General features: G+C 38.7%; 1 protein-coding gene across 2 annotated transcripts in view; it reads right to left on the reverse strand.

Annotated features, from left to right (window-relative positions):
- The window catches only part of rsrc1 (arginine/serine-rich coiled-coil 1), a 460,355-nt gene that overhangs the window by 24,289 nt on the left and 420,244 nt on the right, over nt 1-15,822 (reverse strand). For both annotated transcript variants that reach the window (XM_051679647.1, XM_051679648.1), the window contains one exon: nt 5,409-5,515. In XM_051679647.1, coding sequence (XP_051535607.1) covers nt 5,409-5,515 — 107 coding nt within the window. The remainder of the gene's footprint in view (nt 1-5,408; nt 5,516-15,822) is intronic.

Genomic DNA, 15,822 nt, shown 5'->3' on the forward strand with positions numbered 1-15,822 from the left:
GCTTATGCACCACACCATCACCCCTGGAAAATCATCCTCCTTTCTTATAGCGGCTGCTAATGGCTCCAGGGCAAGACAGAACAATAATGGGGAAAGAGGGCAACCCTGCCGGATGCCCCTATCCAGAGTCAAATAATCTGAAATTAATCCATGTTTGTAGAATAGAAGAACAGGGCGCTCTGCAAGAGATGGCATTGCCCCCACAGAGCCCCCCCACTGAACATCGAGTCAGTCTGGGATTACATGAAGAGACAGAAGCAATTGAGACAGCCTAGATAGTTAGAAGAACTGTGGTGAATTCTCGTACATCCTATCTTCCAACAACCAAAAAAAACTGTATCCAGGTGGAACTAGGAGATTTGGGGCTGTTTTAAAGGCAAAGGTGGCCACACCAAATATTGATTTAGCTTTTTTATGTTTACTGGACTTTGTAGGATGTTAATTGATAAATGAAAACTATTTATGGCATTATTTTTGAAGACATCTTCACTATGCAACATTTTTCACAAGTGCCTAAAACTTTTGCACAGTACTGTATATATAAGAAATGTCATAACTTTAATCGGTTAACCAACATTTTTGACAATATTTTAATATCTAGCTGGATCAGGAAAATTGGACGGTAACTCTTACACTTGCTTGGATCCTTGTCCTTTTGAAGAATCAGACTGATCCGAGCTTGTGTCATGGTTGGCAGAAGCTTTCCAGAAAAATTGGAGCCAGATCTGTAGCATAAGATCTAAAAAATTCAGCGGCAAAGCCATCTGGCTGTAGGCAAGGCCTTAATTACCTCGCCAAGCTCCTCCAAGGTTATCTCAGAATCAAGAGAATTTTTTTGCGCAGTCGTCAGTTTAGGAAATTCTAATGGTTCCATAAAGTGTTTAATATTATCATCAGTAGACGAATATGTGGAACTATAGAGATCAAGATAGAATTTTTTAAAAGCATTATTAATATCAATGGCCGAGGTAAATATTTCACCACCAGCAGATTTCACTGAGGGAATGGTAGAAAAAAGACTCTCTCTGCTTTATATATCTAGCCAAAAGCTTCCCAGCTTTGTCCCCTGACTCAAAGTATGACTGTCTTGCCCTGAATAACCAAATCTCCACCTTCTGTTACAAAATAGTATTATATCTGTATTTCAATCAAGGCCATCGGACAACATTCGGCACTTCAGCTCTGCCTCGGCACTAATATTCCCTTCCAACTCCACGAGTTCTCGTGTTTTGTATTTTTTGATGAATGAGGCATACTGTATGATCCGACCCCTAAGAACTGCCTTAAGTACCTCCCAAGCCATGCCCACAGAGGATACTGAGGACCAGTTGGTCTCCATATAAACAATGATTTCAGCCTTTATCATTTGTTGGAAATCAGGATTTTGCAAAAGGGATACATTAAAGCGCCAACTATATGATTTCTTTTTCTCCATATGTGGCAACACTTCTAAACTCACCAGGGCGTGATCTGTGACTAAGATATTTCCAATTGAGCAATCAACAACAGATGAAATGAGGGACTTTTATATATATATGAATCTATTCTAGAATAAATCTTATGGACTGATGAAAAAAATTTATAATCCATTCCAGATGGGTTCAAAAGTCTACAAATATCTGTAAGACCAAGATTTTTACACATCCTGTGAAGCGTCAATGTTGCTCTAGGGGGCTTACACACTGAATCCATCAATAGATTAAAGTCTCCTCCCAATATTATATCATGAGGGTTGCCAGCGGCTTGCAACATCCCTTCAAGATCTATAAAAAAGCCCTGATCATCAGCGTTAGGTGTGTAAATATTAACCAAAATCAACCTTTGCCCCTGAATTTCTGCTAAAACAATAATGACTCTTCCTAATTTATCTTTAATCTGTTTGAGATATTTGAATTGTAGATGCTTACTTATCAGTGTAATTACTCCCCTGCTCTTACTTGAGCTAGCACTAAAGAAAACATGTCCACCCCATATCTTCCCAAATTTTTCAGCTGCCTGCGGGGAAAGATGTGTTTCTTGAAGAAACACTATATCATATTTCTTATGTTTAAGAGGAGAAATAACCTTTTTATGGGGTGCCCCAACCCATTCACATTCCATGTGGAGAGAGACAATCCACTCATATTAACATTTGACATTTTTACATATTAGAAAAAATAGACTGTCAAAAACAAGACTAAAAAAAAATCACATTCCAACATTAGTGCAACAATCAAACCCCAAACTTCCCCCCGAAACAAACAAACAAAAAAGAAAAATGTGCACATTAACCCCACACACGACAGCGCCAACAGGCGTCCATCCCTCTAAACTCAAACAGTCCATGTACACCTAAGAGAGCCCCTGCGACAACATAGCCATCGGATTGCTCAAGTCCGGTGCTTCTATACAAATTTTGTGAGACAGAATTACATAACAGAAGAAAAACTATAAAACAAACTCCAGCCAACAGGCAGAATAAACACAAAGAATGTGTAGAATCATCCACATACTGTCCCGAAGGTGTCCCCATAAAACGCTCCAGCCTCTAGTGGAACCAACACAAAAAAACAACAACAATAATAATAATAATAATAAAAAATTAATAAATGTAAAAAAAAACAAAAAACGTTCAGTTTCCTCAGGATGAAGAATGTTCAGTGAGCTGGCTGTTTCATAAGTACAGCAGATGACCTAATCCTTCCAATGTCCTGCAAAAAAATATTCCACAAAACAAACTCCATCCAATAGCACAAAGAATGAGTAGATTCATCCACAACTGTCCCGAAGGAGTGTTATTCCACAAAACAAACTCCAGCCGCAAGGCAGAACCAGCACAAAAAGAAACAAAGGCGGCGCCCAGTTTCCTCGGACAGTCAAGTGAATGTTCATTGAGTCAGGTCCACTTGGCTGCAAAGCGAGCACCACACAATGACTTACTCATTCCCTTTACTTTATGAAGGACAATGCTTGCTGGGGATATGTAAATACTTTGCGGCCATCCTTAGTATCTATTCTCTGTTTGGCCAGAAACATAGGAAAAAAAGCGATCTTCCATTGATGTGAGAGTTTCTTGCATTCCTTGAATCGATCCCGTTTCTCTCTTATCGAAGTCGCAAAGTCTGGGAACAAGAAAATGTTGTGGTTCTTCCAAGAAAGCCTTCCTATACTCCTCGCCTCGCGTAACACGAGATCTTTATCGGATGATCTCAGAAACCAGGTCTCCTTCAGCAGGTCTCTGAACCGGGTCTCTGTGAGCTCGCTTGATTTCCAGCTTATGGCCTGTTATGTCGAGCAGACTCGGGAAAAGCCTGTCTAGGAATTTCACCATATCTCGACCTTCTTCATTCTCAGGGATTCCAACAATTCGGACGTTGTTTCGCCGATTACAATTCTCAAGGTCTTCCAACTTTTCCCAGATGCACTGCACATCTGCCTTGGTCACTAGTGGGTTAGCAGTTAATTCCCTCTCCAATGACTCCAGATAATCGATCCGTTTCTCGACGTCCGAAAATCTTGTGACCAACTCAGAGAATTTAGTCTCCATCGCCGTAATCGATCGACGTATTACAGCAAGATCCTTCAAGTCTGCAACGACCTTCACCAGCATTACAGACATGCTGGACAGTTGACGCTGAATTTCTCCCGCCACACCATCCAAATTGAGTCCCTGGTCTGCAGCCCTGTCTGGGGTATCAGCTTGAGCACGTAAGTGTCTTTTACTGTCTCCAGGGCCTGAGGATTTTGAATTCTTTGACATATTGTCTTCATAGAACATTTATGAAACAGAGTGTATTGAATCTCACCGGTTTATGATACAAAAAGAATAAAAAACTAGCAAAGTGTGCAGAGCACGCTGTTCACATGTCCGACCCTCGCATGGCGCCACGCGACCATGTCAATATCAGGCAATGTTTAATTAACTGCCGTCAACAGAATCGCAGTGTTTTGTTTATGCGCGTCATAAGCGGCTGCTGTTAAACAGCGTGCACTCTCTAGACTGTAATGTACGGGTTACCCAGAGACCGCAGGGCTGATTAGAGAAACTACAGTGGATAGAGACAGACTGGAATATTTGAATGAATTAAGAAACATACATCTGTGTGATGTGCACATCTCACACGCACCATTAATCACACCATTAACAACTACAGTTGCTGTCCAGTTCGGTTCCATACAAACTGCCTGGAATTTTTGAAAATGCTTTTGTGACTACCTGAATTTTTCGGGAGTTAATTCAGTTGTAGAATGTGGTTGTCATGCCTGTATTTTATTTAACTGTGTGTATACAGAACAGGATTAAGCACTAAAAGGTGAACTGACAACCGAATTTATCTGCAGCCTGTATGTTTTTACAGCATATCAAGCTATTTTATCTTAAAAGATAGAGGAAAATGTTATTCCTTATTTGACCCATTTAACTGGAATTAGTGGGTGCTGCAGACTAATGCTTAAAGTTCTGGGCAGGTAATCGAAAGGCTGTAAATTCAGACCCTATAATAGGTGATTATTGAGCTATCACCATAGTACCACTGAGCAAAACACTTATCCCCAAGTTAGTCCAGGTGGACTGTACTAAGTGCAGTTCATTATATCATTATAATGTTAACAGTACTCACTCTTGAAGATCATTTGCTGTCTTTACAATGTCTGTATACAGAATGGGCTCACCAGAGTTCAAAATAAGCAACACCTATAATGTTTGTTAAATCAGAGCTGGCTACAAAGAGTAGCTTTATTGGGTCTCAGGTATGAAATAGGGCAAATGCATGTTTGAGCAGATGTCACTGAAATACACCCAAGAGGACAGATTTTAACCAGATTTTCAGAGCATTTAATTACATGGAATTAATATTATTAAAGGAACCAAATGTTTGTATTTGTGTTTGTCGAAAGAACATTTTCTATGCATGCTCCATCTAAAGAGCTGCTCATGCATCAGTCAATGAGTTCTAGGTACAGCGACTCTAAGTGCTGGTCTAGCATCAGTTCAGCTCTTCTAAGTGGAGCACTGAAGTCTGTACATACAGATCCGAGATCAGTCCATGAGAGCTGCTTGGCCCTACTGTGCTGTAATCTATCACACAGGCCTATTTCAACTGTCACCTTTTGTCCCAGGCCACAGAGATCAGTGAGCATTTGTAAGTGATCTAATTTGGCCAGCAAATGTGAATGCTGACGGGATCAGAGTTAATGCTCTCTGTGGAGAAAGTGAACAGGGCCTTGTGTCTGTCCACTGCTGGAAAGATGCTTTTTTAAAGAGCCCAAGCACAAATGGACAGGTGCACAGAGCAAACAACATTGAATAGGAATCATTTCATTTGCAGACAAATGGAACATAACCCAGTGGAAGAAAATTAAATAAAAAAAAAATAATGAAGGAAGACATGAGTTAAAACGAGTAGAGAGGGAGACAGCGAGAGACGCACCTTTGTGGTATCCCGAGATGATTTGAAAGCCTGAGGAACAAAAGAGTCGCTCTCGATGGCCTCAATGTCCTTTATCCTCCTTACCTGCTCCGCGAGAGATACTTCCTCTAGAAGAAAAAGAAAAAAAAATTGTGTGATGAGGGAGGAGTGGACGGGTCAGCTGGCGAGGTCAATGTGTCACAAGCCACCCAATGAAGACAGGAAAAACATGTTGATTGATGCACCGTCTCATAGCAAATAACAACATTAAACTACTGAGACTGTCAGAGCCGTGGAACAGTGGGAAGTGCACATGCTCATGACAAGTCAAAGCAGTTGTTCTCTTGAGAATCCAGGCTCGAATACGGCCTGCTAATGCCCCGATCCCCCCTCTCAACTCTTAACTCAATGGGCCCTGTTCATTGAACACGAATTACTGTATAAAACCTTACACCAACTACTGTTAAACCATACACCAACTTCTTACAGAGAGTCCAGATGCAACACAATAAAGTGTCAAACGATAAAATGTATATCTTCCATGACAATTAGACTGATCTAACCAGCCCAGACTGTAACAAGCAATGAGCGACACGATATTTCGTCAATTGCTTGGTTTCTATTTCTGCAGCATTGCAAAAAGCCCATCCCACACCTAGTGAACTCATACCGGTCAACTGAAGCTCCAGACTCGTATCTGCCTGATTTTATATATGTGTATGTATGTGTATATATATATATATATATATACACACACATATTATACACACATATATATATATATATATATATATATATACACTGATCAGCCACAACATTAAAACCCCTCGTGCCGCCAAAACAGCAACAACCCGCTATTCTTCTCACCACAATTATACAGAGCGGTTATCTGAGTTACTGTAGAAACCAGTTCAAACCAGTCTGGCCATTATCTGTTGACCTCTCTTATCAACAAGGCATTTCCATCCGCAGAACAGCCCCTCATTAAATGTTTTTTGTTTTTGGCACCATTCTGAGTAAATTCTAGAGACTGTTGTGTGTGAAAATCCCAGGAGATCAGCAGTTACAGAAATACTCAAACCAGCCTGTCTGGCACAAACAATCATCCATGTGATTATCTAATCAGCCAATCATGTGGCAGCAGTGCAGTGCATAAAATCATGCAGATACGGGTCAGGAGCTTCAGTTAATGTTCACATCAACCATCAGAATGGGGAAAAAATGTGATCTCAATGATTTGGACCATGGCATGATTGTTGGTGCCAGATGGGCTGGTTTGAGTATTTCTGTAACTGCTGATCTCCTGGGACACCTTTCTCCTATCGCTTGAAGGCTCAGGAAGTTAAAAAAATAAAGAAATAAAAAAATACGGATACTGCATTAATTGTGAAAAAAAAATTCACGAGTTAAACAAAAAATATTAATTGCAGAAATTAGCACATTCAATTTCCCACCCTAAAAATATAAAACAATAACCCATTGCTCTTCATCATCAACTGATCTCCTTTATAGTCAATACACACATTTATCCATCTACTAATATGTTCATACATTTATTCATTCCCCTCTCCACACATCTGTCTATCAGCTGTATATGTGTTCATTCTATAGAGTTTGTTACACTACTATGTATGTGCACTACTACACTACCAAATGTATGTGGACACCCCTTTCTAATTAGTTATTGTAAGCTATACCCATTAATAACAGGTGCATAAAATCAATCTCCTTAGAGATCTACAAACACACACACGCGCACACACACACACACACACACACACGCACGCACGCACACACCTGTGATAATGAGAAGAATTAATTAAGTTCATCAACTGCCAGGAAGCTACTGTCACAACACATCTTCTCGCTCTGCTCGTTTAATGAATAAATAAATATATTTGCTATGGCTTTTTCTCCATTAGCAGAAACACACTCACTAGGGCTGAAATGATTAGTCAATGTTATCGACAACGTCGACAATAAAAAATTTTCAACAAAATGTTTCAATGTCGAATAGTCGTTTGATCTCATTTAACATAACATGAGATCACATTAAACTCTAACAATGATGCGCGTGAGCAGAACAGCAGTGAGGAGAGGAAGAATTACACAGCTCACAGTCCAGATGCACACTAAACTTTCCAAACAGCTTCAGGTGATGTAGATCGCAAAGTATGAGGGAATAATAATGCAAAAATACAAAATAAGTAAATACAGAAGCACACTCATTGTGGAATAAGCGGAACTTGTTGAATCATAATATATGCATCACTGTGCATTCCTTATCGTGAAGAAATTGGCAATACGCAGCTTTATTAATAAGAGAGAGTTTGTTTTTTTGTGAGTTAAAGATGGATTGAAGTGAACAGAAAGGTGAGAGAGAGTAGACTTCGCCCAATTACACACTGCAACAAAAGACGTTTTTTATTTGTTTTTGTTTTGGCTTGTTTTCCAATATAAATATCTAAAATTCCTTGAAAACAATGTCAATTTTCTTTAGCAGCTATACTGCAGAAGAAAAAATTAAAATACAAATATTTTAAAATATCTAAAAATCCTTTAAAAAAAGATGCATTCACATGAGAAGCAGCATATAAGATATTTAGACTTGATTTTAGGGAATAGATCTTGAATATAAGTATATTTTGTCTTTACTGCACTCGCAGAAGTATAACCAAGTGAAAAAATACACTTATATACAAAATACACTTATATTTAAGATACATTCCCTTAAAGCAAGTCTAAATATCTTATATGTTGCTTATAAGTAAATGTATCTTGTTAAGGATTTTAAGACCATTTTAAATGGAAAATAAGACAAAAACACTTGATAACGATAGGATTTTTTGCAGTGAATTTCTTTATGGAATTAAAAAAAAAAAAAAATTATTATTTTTTTCCCTTTAAGTCAATGAATGTCATTTAGAGGCAGTGGCGGGCTGTGAATTTTAAGTCTAGGCCTTCAGTGTGATTTATGCCATTAAGAAAACACAGTTTCACAATGAATAAGACACCCTATGCCTTTGGGCATCATACATTATGTTGCAGCTAACTAGTAATACCAATTGACATTTTAAAAACACGTCCACGCACGAAAGCCAGAACTTGAAACGACACTTAATGCTCAAGAAAGCCTAATTTTAACTGCAGCATGACTGTTTTGTGAAATGAGCCCCTCCTGAAAAGACATTCAAAAATCATAATTTTTCATATGAATCTACCAAGGAGGTCTATAATACCTGGAAAAATCGATCTAATAATATTTGCAATTTAAATGTTGCTTGCAATAAATTTCGTTTCGGAAAAGTAGCTTGGATATTAAAATCACAAGTTGGAATGTCTGGGGAATGAGAAAACTGGCCAAACTGAAACAAGTATCAAATAAGATAAAATATCTCAAATCTAAAATAGTCTTTCTACAGGAATCACATTTGATTGCATCAGACATACATTATTTGGGTAAAAGATGGCCAGGCCAAGTATTTCATGCTACCTTTAATACTCATGCAAGGGGTGTATTTATCCTCATACACAAATCAATATCATTTCAAATTACAAAAACTACCCAAGATCCATCTGGAAGATATGTTATTGTTCAAGGTAATATTTAGTCACAAAAACTAAATCTTATAAATATCTATGGTCCCAATGATGACAACCCATCATTTTTTGAAAAATTATTTTTAACTGTGTCTACATTGGAGGGGCTTAATATTATCGGAGAAGATTTTGACTGTGCCCTGGACCCAGTATTGGACAGATCCACCTGAATTGATACAACTCATGTACAAACTAGAAAACATTGATTGACTATATGAAGGATCTAAGATTAATTGAAGTTTGGAGAACGCAGGACCCAAACAAAAGGGAATATTCTTGTTACTCAAGCTCATTCATGTATTGATTACTTTTTAATTTCTATGGAACTACTGTCTAATGTAAAAGAATGCTGGTACAATAGTATAGTAATTAGTGACCATGCAGCAATATCTATGGAGATCCATTTAGGTAGATTTGAGCAGTGTTCAAGATGGAGATTACAAATGTATTTGTTACAGGACCCAGCATTTGTTAAATTTGTGGAAAGCTGTATTGATAAATATTTTGAATTAAATACAGACGAAACCACGGCCAGCATCAGATGGGAAGCATTTAAAGCTTATATAAGAGGAGAAATGATTAGTTATACAAGTTCTAAAACCAAACGGTACAACCAAGAATTATGAGCATTAGAAAACCAAATTAAAAACGCTGAGACTGAAATTAATATTGACAACGACCCTGAAAAATGACATAATCTATCTGTCATGAGAGCTAATTATGATAAATTAACAACTGACAAAGTAGCTAAAAATCTAATGTGGACTAAGCAAACATGCTATGACCAGGGGGAAAAGGCAGGTAAATTATTGGCCTGGAAGATAAAGAAAATGCAAGCTGAAAGAACAATTAATAGTATAAAATCAATATCTGGCAACTTAACTATGGACCCATTAGAGATTAATAATCATTTTGGAGACTTTTATAAATTGCTATACAAATCAGAATATACGTAAAATAGAAAAGTTCAGAACGCGTTTCTTGACCAGTTACAATTTCAGACTATATCAGATGATGAAAAAATAGCACTAGACAGTCCACTGACAACAGAAGACCTTTGTGAGGCTATAGGGGACATTTATAGCGGTAAAGCACCCGGACCAGACGGGTTACCCATAGAGGTTTACAAAACATTTAAGAGAAAACTTGTAAGGCCACTTCTTTTTTTTTTGTAATTAACATTTTATTGATTCATGTGCTATGACAGTGAAAAAAACTCAACACATATATAATGAATCAACATTTTACAGTTAAACCCTACTAATACAATCCCACCCTGACCCCTAACGAACACCCCTGTGTGTTCACATAACACACAATCCAAAAAATAAAATAAATATATATATATATATATATATATATATATATATATATATATATATATATATATATATATATATATACATACACATACACATACATACATACACAGATACATATACATACACTCACATAAAATAATATATATATATATATATATATATATATATATATATATATATATATATATATACACACGCATACACACAAATAAATAAAATAATAAACATACATGATTAAACTACACTCTCCACATCCCCTCCCCAAGATTCCCCCCAAAAAACGAAATATTTGCCCCATTTTTTAGCAAATAAGTCCCTCAACCCCAGCCTTCTACTTACCGCCTCTTCAAATGCAGCTACCCTCCCCATTTCCACACACCACTCCGAAAAAGAGGGTGCTCCATTTGACTTCCAACCCCTTAAAATTACTTGCCTGCTGATCATGAGACTGGTCATAACCCAGTTTTTTATATGATTGTCCCCTAAATGCATGACCGCGCCATCACCCAAAATACAGAGTCTGGGACAAAGCAAAACCTGAGTGTTCAAAACGTCGCACAAATACCTCTGAACCCTCAACCAAAACTCCTGGATCTTAACACACCCCCAAAAGACATGGGTAGTGTCTCCAACTTCTGACTGGCATTGCCAGCAAGTGGGTGTGTCTTTAAGACCAAGCCTATATAATCTAGAGGGTGTCCAATAAAATCTATGTAAAATCTTAAATTGCATAAGGCGAACCCTCGCATCTCTAGATACAGACTTGACATTTTTAAGAATCTTAATCCACACTCCATCCTCCAATACCAAATTCAAATCTTTTTCCCATACTCTCTTGAGAGAAGTCAAGGCTCCATCCCCCAGACTCTGAATTAGTAGGGAGTAATACACTGATGCTTCATGGCCTTTTCCAAAAGCAGCAATCACCTCTCCCAAAGCACCTGCCGCCTTAGGGGGGTGCGTGCCACTCCCAAAAATAGTGCAGAGTAGGTGGCGAAGCTGTAAATACTTATAAAACTGAGATCTGGGAATGCCAAAATGTTGAACCAAATTTTCAAAAGATCTCACTACTCCACCCTCATATAGGTCACCAAGGGCATTAACCCCCCTCACAATCCAATCTGACCAACAAAAAGGGGACTTATTAATACATAGTTTAGGGTTCTGCCATATGCTCGAGGCAACATTTAAATAAATATCATAATTAAACACTCTGGACACTTTTGTCCATATCGAGTGCAAATGCAAAATAACGGGATGCGACTTAACCTCTCCGGCTAGTTTAATCGAAAGGCTATGCAAGTGGCGAGATAGGGGCAAGAACTTCCTTTTCAATACAAAACCAGGAGGGGCCCTCTCAGGTGGAAGCGACCAATGAGCCAAATGTCTAAGACCGAACGCATAATAATAAAACAAAATCTTGGGTAGGCCTAGCCCTCCTCTGTCAATTGGCCTATGTAACTTATTGAAATTTAACCTGGGGCGCTTACCATTCCAAATAAAGGACTTCGCTATGCTATCAAATTGCTTGAAATAAGAGAGGGGGACATCTACAGGGAGAGACTGAAGCAGGTAGTTGAATTTTGGAATACAATTAATTTTAATAACATTAACCTTCCCAATCATCGATAAATGTAATGAAGCCCACCTCTGACATCGCTCGAAAACCTTTTTATTAATGGGTCAAAATTAACTCTAACTAAATCAGACAAATGTGCTGGGAATAAAATCCCCAAATACTTAATGCCCTGTTTGGGCCACTGGAAGGCGCCCGGCTGGAAAGCCGTTTCTGGGCAGTATGCTGTCAGCGCCAAAGCTTCGGATTTAGACCAATTGACTTTGTATCCTGAGAACTTGGAAAAGGAATTAATAATTCTGTGGAGGCAAGGCATAGATCTAGTAGGTTCAGAGACAAATAATAAAATATCATCTGCGTAAAGCAGAAGCTTATGCGCCGCACCTCCTGCTGTCACCCCTGGAAAATCATCCTCCTTTCTTATCGCAGCTGCTAATGGTTCCAGGTCAAGACAGAACAATAACGGGGAAAGAGGGCAACCATGTCGAGTGCCCCTATCTAGAGTAAATTAATCTGAAATTAATCCATTTGTTTGTACCGCTGCTACAGGTGTTTTTAAAGTAACTTAATCCAACCAATAAATGTACTCCCGAACCCATACATTTCCAAAATCTTAAAAAGATAATCCCATTCTACCATATCAAACGCCTTTTCGGTGTCAAGTGAGATGGCAGCGACCGGAGATTGTTCATTCGCCACTGACCACATGATATTGATGAGACACCTGATGTTATCAGAAGAGCTGCGGCCCCGAATAAATCCCACCTGATCTATATGTATAAGAGATGTCATAACTTTACTTAATCGGTAAGCCAAATGTTTTGACAATATTTTAACATCTAGTTGGATCAGGGAGATTGGACGGTAACTTTTACACTCGCTTGGATCTTTGTCCTTTTTAAGAATCAAACTGATCTGGGCTTGTGTCATGGTTGGAGGAAGTTTTCCCTTCTTTAATGATTCAGTATAAACTTCTAACAAAAGTGGGGCCAATTCTGTAGCATAAGATCTAAAAAATTCTGTGGCAAAACCATCTGGCCCCGGAGCCTTGCCAGTAGGTAGGGACTTAATTACCTCGTTAAGCTCCTTCAAGGTTATCTCAGAATCAAGAGAGTTTTTTTGCTCAGTCGTCAGTTTAGGAAGATCTAATGGTTCCACAAAGTTTCTAATATCTTCATCAGTAGATGAAGACGTGGAACTATAAAGATCAATATAGAATTCTTTAAAGGCATTATTAATATCAATGGCTGAGGTAAATATTTCACCACCAGCAGATTTCACTGAGGGAATGGTAGAAAAAGACTCTCTTTGCTTTATATATCTAGCCAAAAGCTTCCCTGCTTTGTCCCCCGACTCAAAGTATGACTGTCTTGCCCTGAATAACCAAAACTCCACTTTCCGCGACAATACAGTATTATATCTATATTTCAATCGGGTTAATTCTCTGAGGCCATCAGATGACATTCGGCGCTTCAGCTCTGCCTCGGCACTTTTAATATTTCCTTCCAACTCCACAAGTTCTTGTGCTTTGGATTTCTTGATGAATGAGGCATACTGTATGATCCGGCCCCTATGAACCGCCTTAAGTGCCTCCCAAGCCACGCCCACAGAGGATACTGAGGACCAGTTGGTCTACATATAAACATTGAATTCAGTCTTTAACATTTGTTGGAAATCAGGATTTTGTAAAAGGGATACATTAAGGCGCCAACTATATGATTTCTTTTTCTCTATATGTGGCATCACCTCTAAACTCACCAGGGCGTGATCTGAGACTAAAATGTTTCCAATTGAGCAATCAACAACAGATGAAATGAGGGATTTGGATATAAAAAAAAAAATCTATTCTAGAATAAATCTTATGGACTGATGAAAAAAATGTATAGTCCCTACCGGATGGGTTCAAAAGTCTCCAAATATCCGAAAGACCAAGATTTTTACACATCCTGTGAAGCGTCAATGTTGCTCTAGGGGGCTTACACACTTTTGCTTCACTATGATCAAGTACTGAGTCCATCAAAAGATTAAAGTCTCCTCCCAATATTATATCATGAGGGGTGCCAGCGGTTTGCAACATCCCTTCAAGATCTATAAAAAAGCCCTGATCATCAGCGTTAGGTGCGTAAATATTAGCCAAAATCAGACTTTGCCCTTGAATTTCAGCTAAAACAATAATTACTCTTCCTAATTTATCTTTAATCTGTTTGAGAAATTTGAATTGTAGATGTTTATTAATCAATATAATGACTCCCTTGCTCTTACTTGAGCCAACACTAAAGAAAACATGTCCACACCATATCTTCCTAAATTTTTCAGCTTCCTGCAGGGAGAGATGTGTTTCTTGAAGAAACACTATATCATATTTCTTACGTTTAAGAAAAGTAATAACCTTCCTTCTTTTTATGGGGTGCCCCAACCCATTTACATTCCATGTGGAGAGAAACAATCCACTCATATTAACATTTGACATATTGATATAATAAAAATAAAAAATTGTGTGTGAAAAACAAAATTATGAAGACCACATTCCCCATTAGTGAAACAATCAACCCCCGAACATCCCCCCAAACAAAACAAAAACAGAAAAAAGAAAAACATGCGCATTAACCCCGCGCACGACAGCGCCAACCGGCGACAATCCCTCTAAACTCAAAAGGTCCATGAACACCCATGAGTCCCCACGACAACTTTGCCATCGGATTGCTCAATTGTGCCTCACAAATTTGTGAGGCAAAATTACATAACAGAAAATACTTTGTGAAATAAACCCAGTTAATAGGAAGAATGAGCACAAAAAATGTGTAGATTCATTCACAGAACTGTCTCAAGGATGTGATCTTCCACAAAACAAATTCCAGCTGATATAAAACCGTTCAGATTCCTCCGACAGACAAGCGAATGTTCCGTGAGCCGGCTGTGATGAGTTCAGCAGATGATGTAATCATTCAAATGTCCCGTAAAAAAAAAACAACTCAAAACTCAGCAGGAGGAATAAGCACGAAGAACGAACAGATTAATCCACAGCTGTTCCAAAGGAGTGTTATTCAACAGAACAAGCTCCAGCCACTAGGCGGAACCAATACAAAAAGAAACAAAACCGGCATCCCGGTTCCCCGGATGGTCGAGTCAATTCACTCGGAGGCTGCATAAAAGTATATACCATGACTTACATAATCCGTCAGCTTTATAAAAGACATCCTTTGTGTGAGCATGTAAATATTTTGCGGTCATCCGTAGTGTCCACTCTCAAACTGGCCGGGAACTTCAATGCAAATGTAATCTTCCATCAATGTAAAAGTTTCTTTAAGGAAAAGTGTTATTCATAAAACAAGCTCCAGCTGCACGGCGGAGCCAATGCAAAAAACCCAAAATTTCACCCAGCTTCCTCAAGAGATAGGTACAGCGAGTCAGGCCCACTCACATGAGAAACATCCAATGGTTTACTCAGCCACTGATTCTATAAAAGACATTGCCAGATTTGGACATGTGAATACTTTGCGACCGACCTTCGTTTCTATTCTCAGTTTGGCAGGAAACATTAGAGCAAACGAGATCTTTTTCTGATGTAAGAGTTTCTTACATTCCTTGAACCGATCGCGTTTCTCTCTTGTCGAACTCGCAAAGTCTGGGAACAAGAAAACATTATGGTTCTTCCAAGAAAGCTTCCCTTTGCTCCTCGCCTGGCGCAACACAAAATCTTTATCGGATGATCTCAGAAATCTGGCCAGAATCGATCTGGGCCTATCTCCCTCAGCTGATCTGTGAGCTGGGACTCTGTGAGCTCGCTCGATTTCCAGCTTGTGGCCTGTTATGTCGAGCAGACTCGGGAAAAGCTAGTCCAGGAATTTCACCATATCTCTGCCCTCCTCATGCTCAGGAATTCCAACAATTCGAACATTATTCCTGCGGTTTCTATTTTCAAGATCTTCAAGCTTTT

Source organism: Myxocyprinus asiaticus, chromosome 39 (assembly GCF_019703515.2).
Source record: "Myxocyprinus asiaticus isolate MX2 ecotype Aquarium Trade chromosome 39, UBuf_Myxa_2, whole genome shotgun sequence".
Lineage (NCBI taxonomy): Eukaryota > Metazoa > Chordata > Actinopteri > Cypriniformes > Catostomidae > Myxocyprinus > Myxocyprinus asiaticus.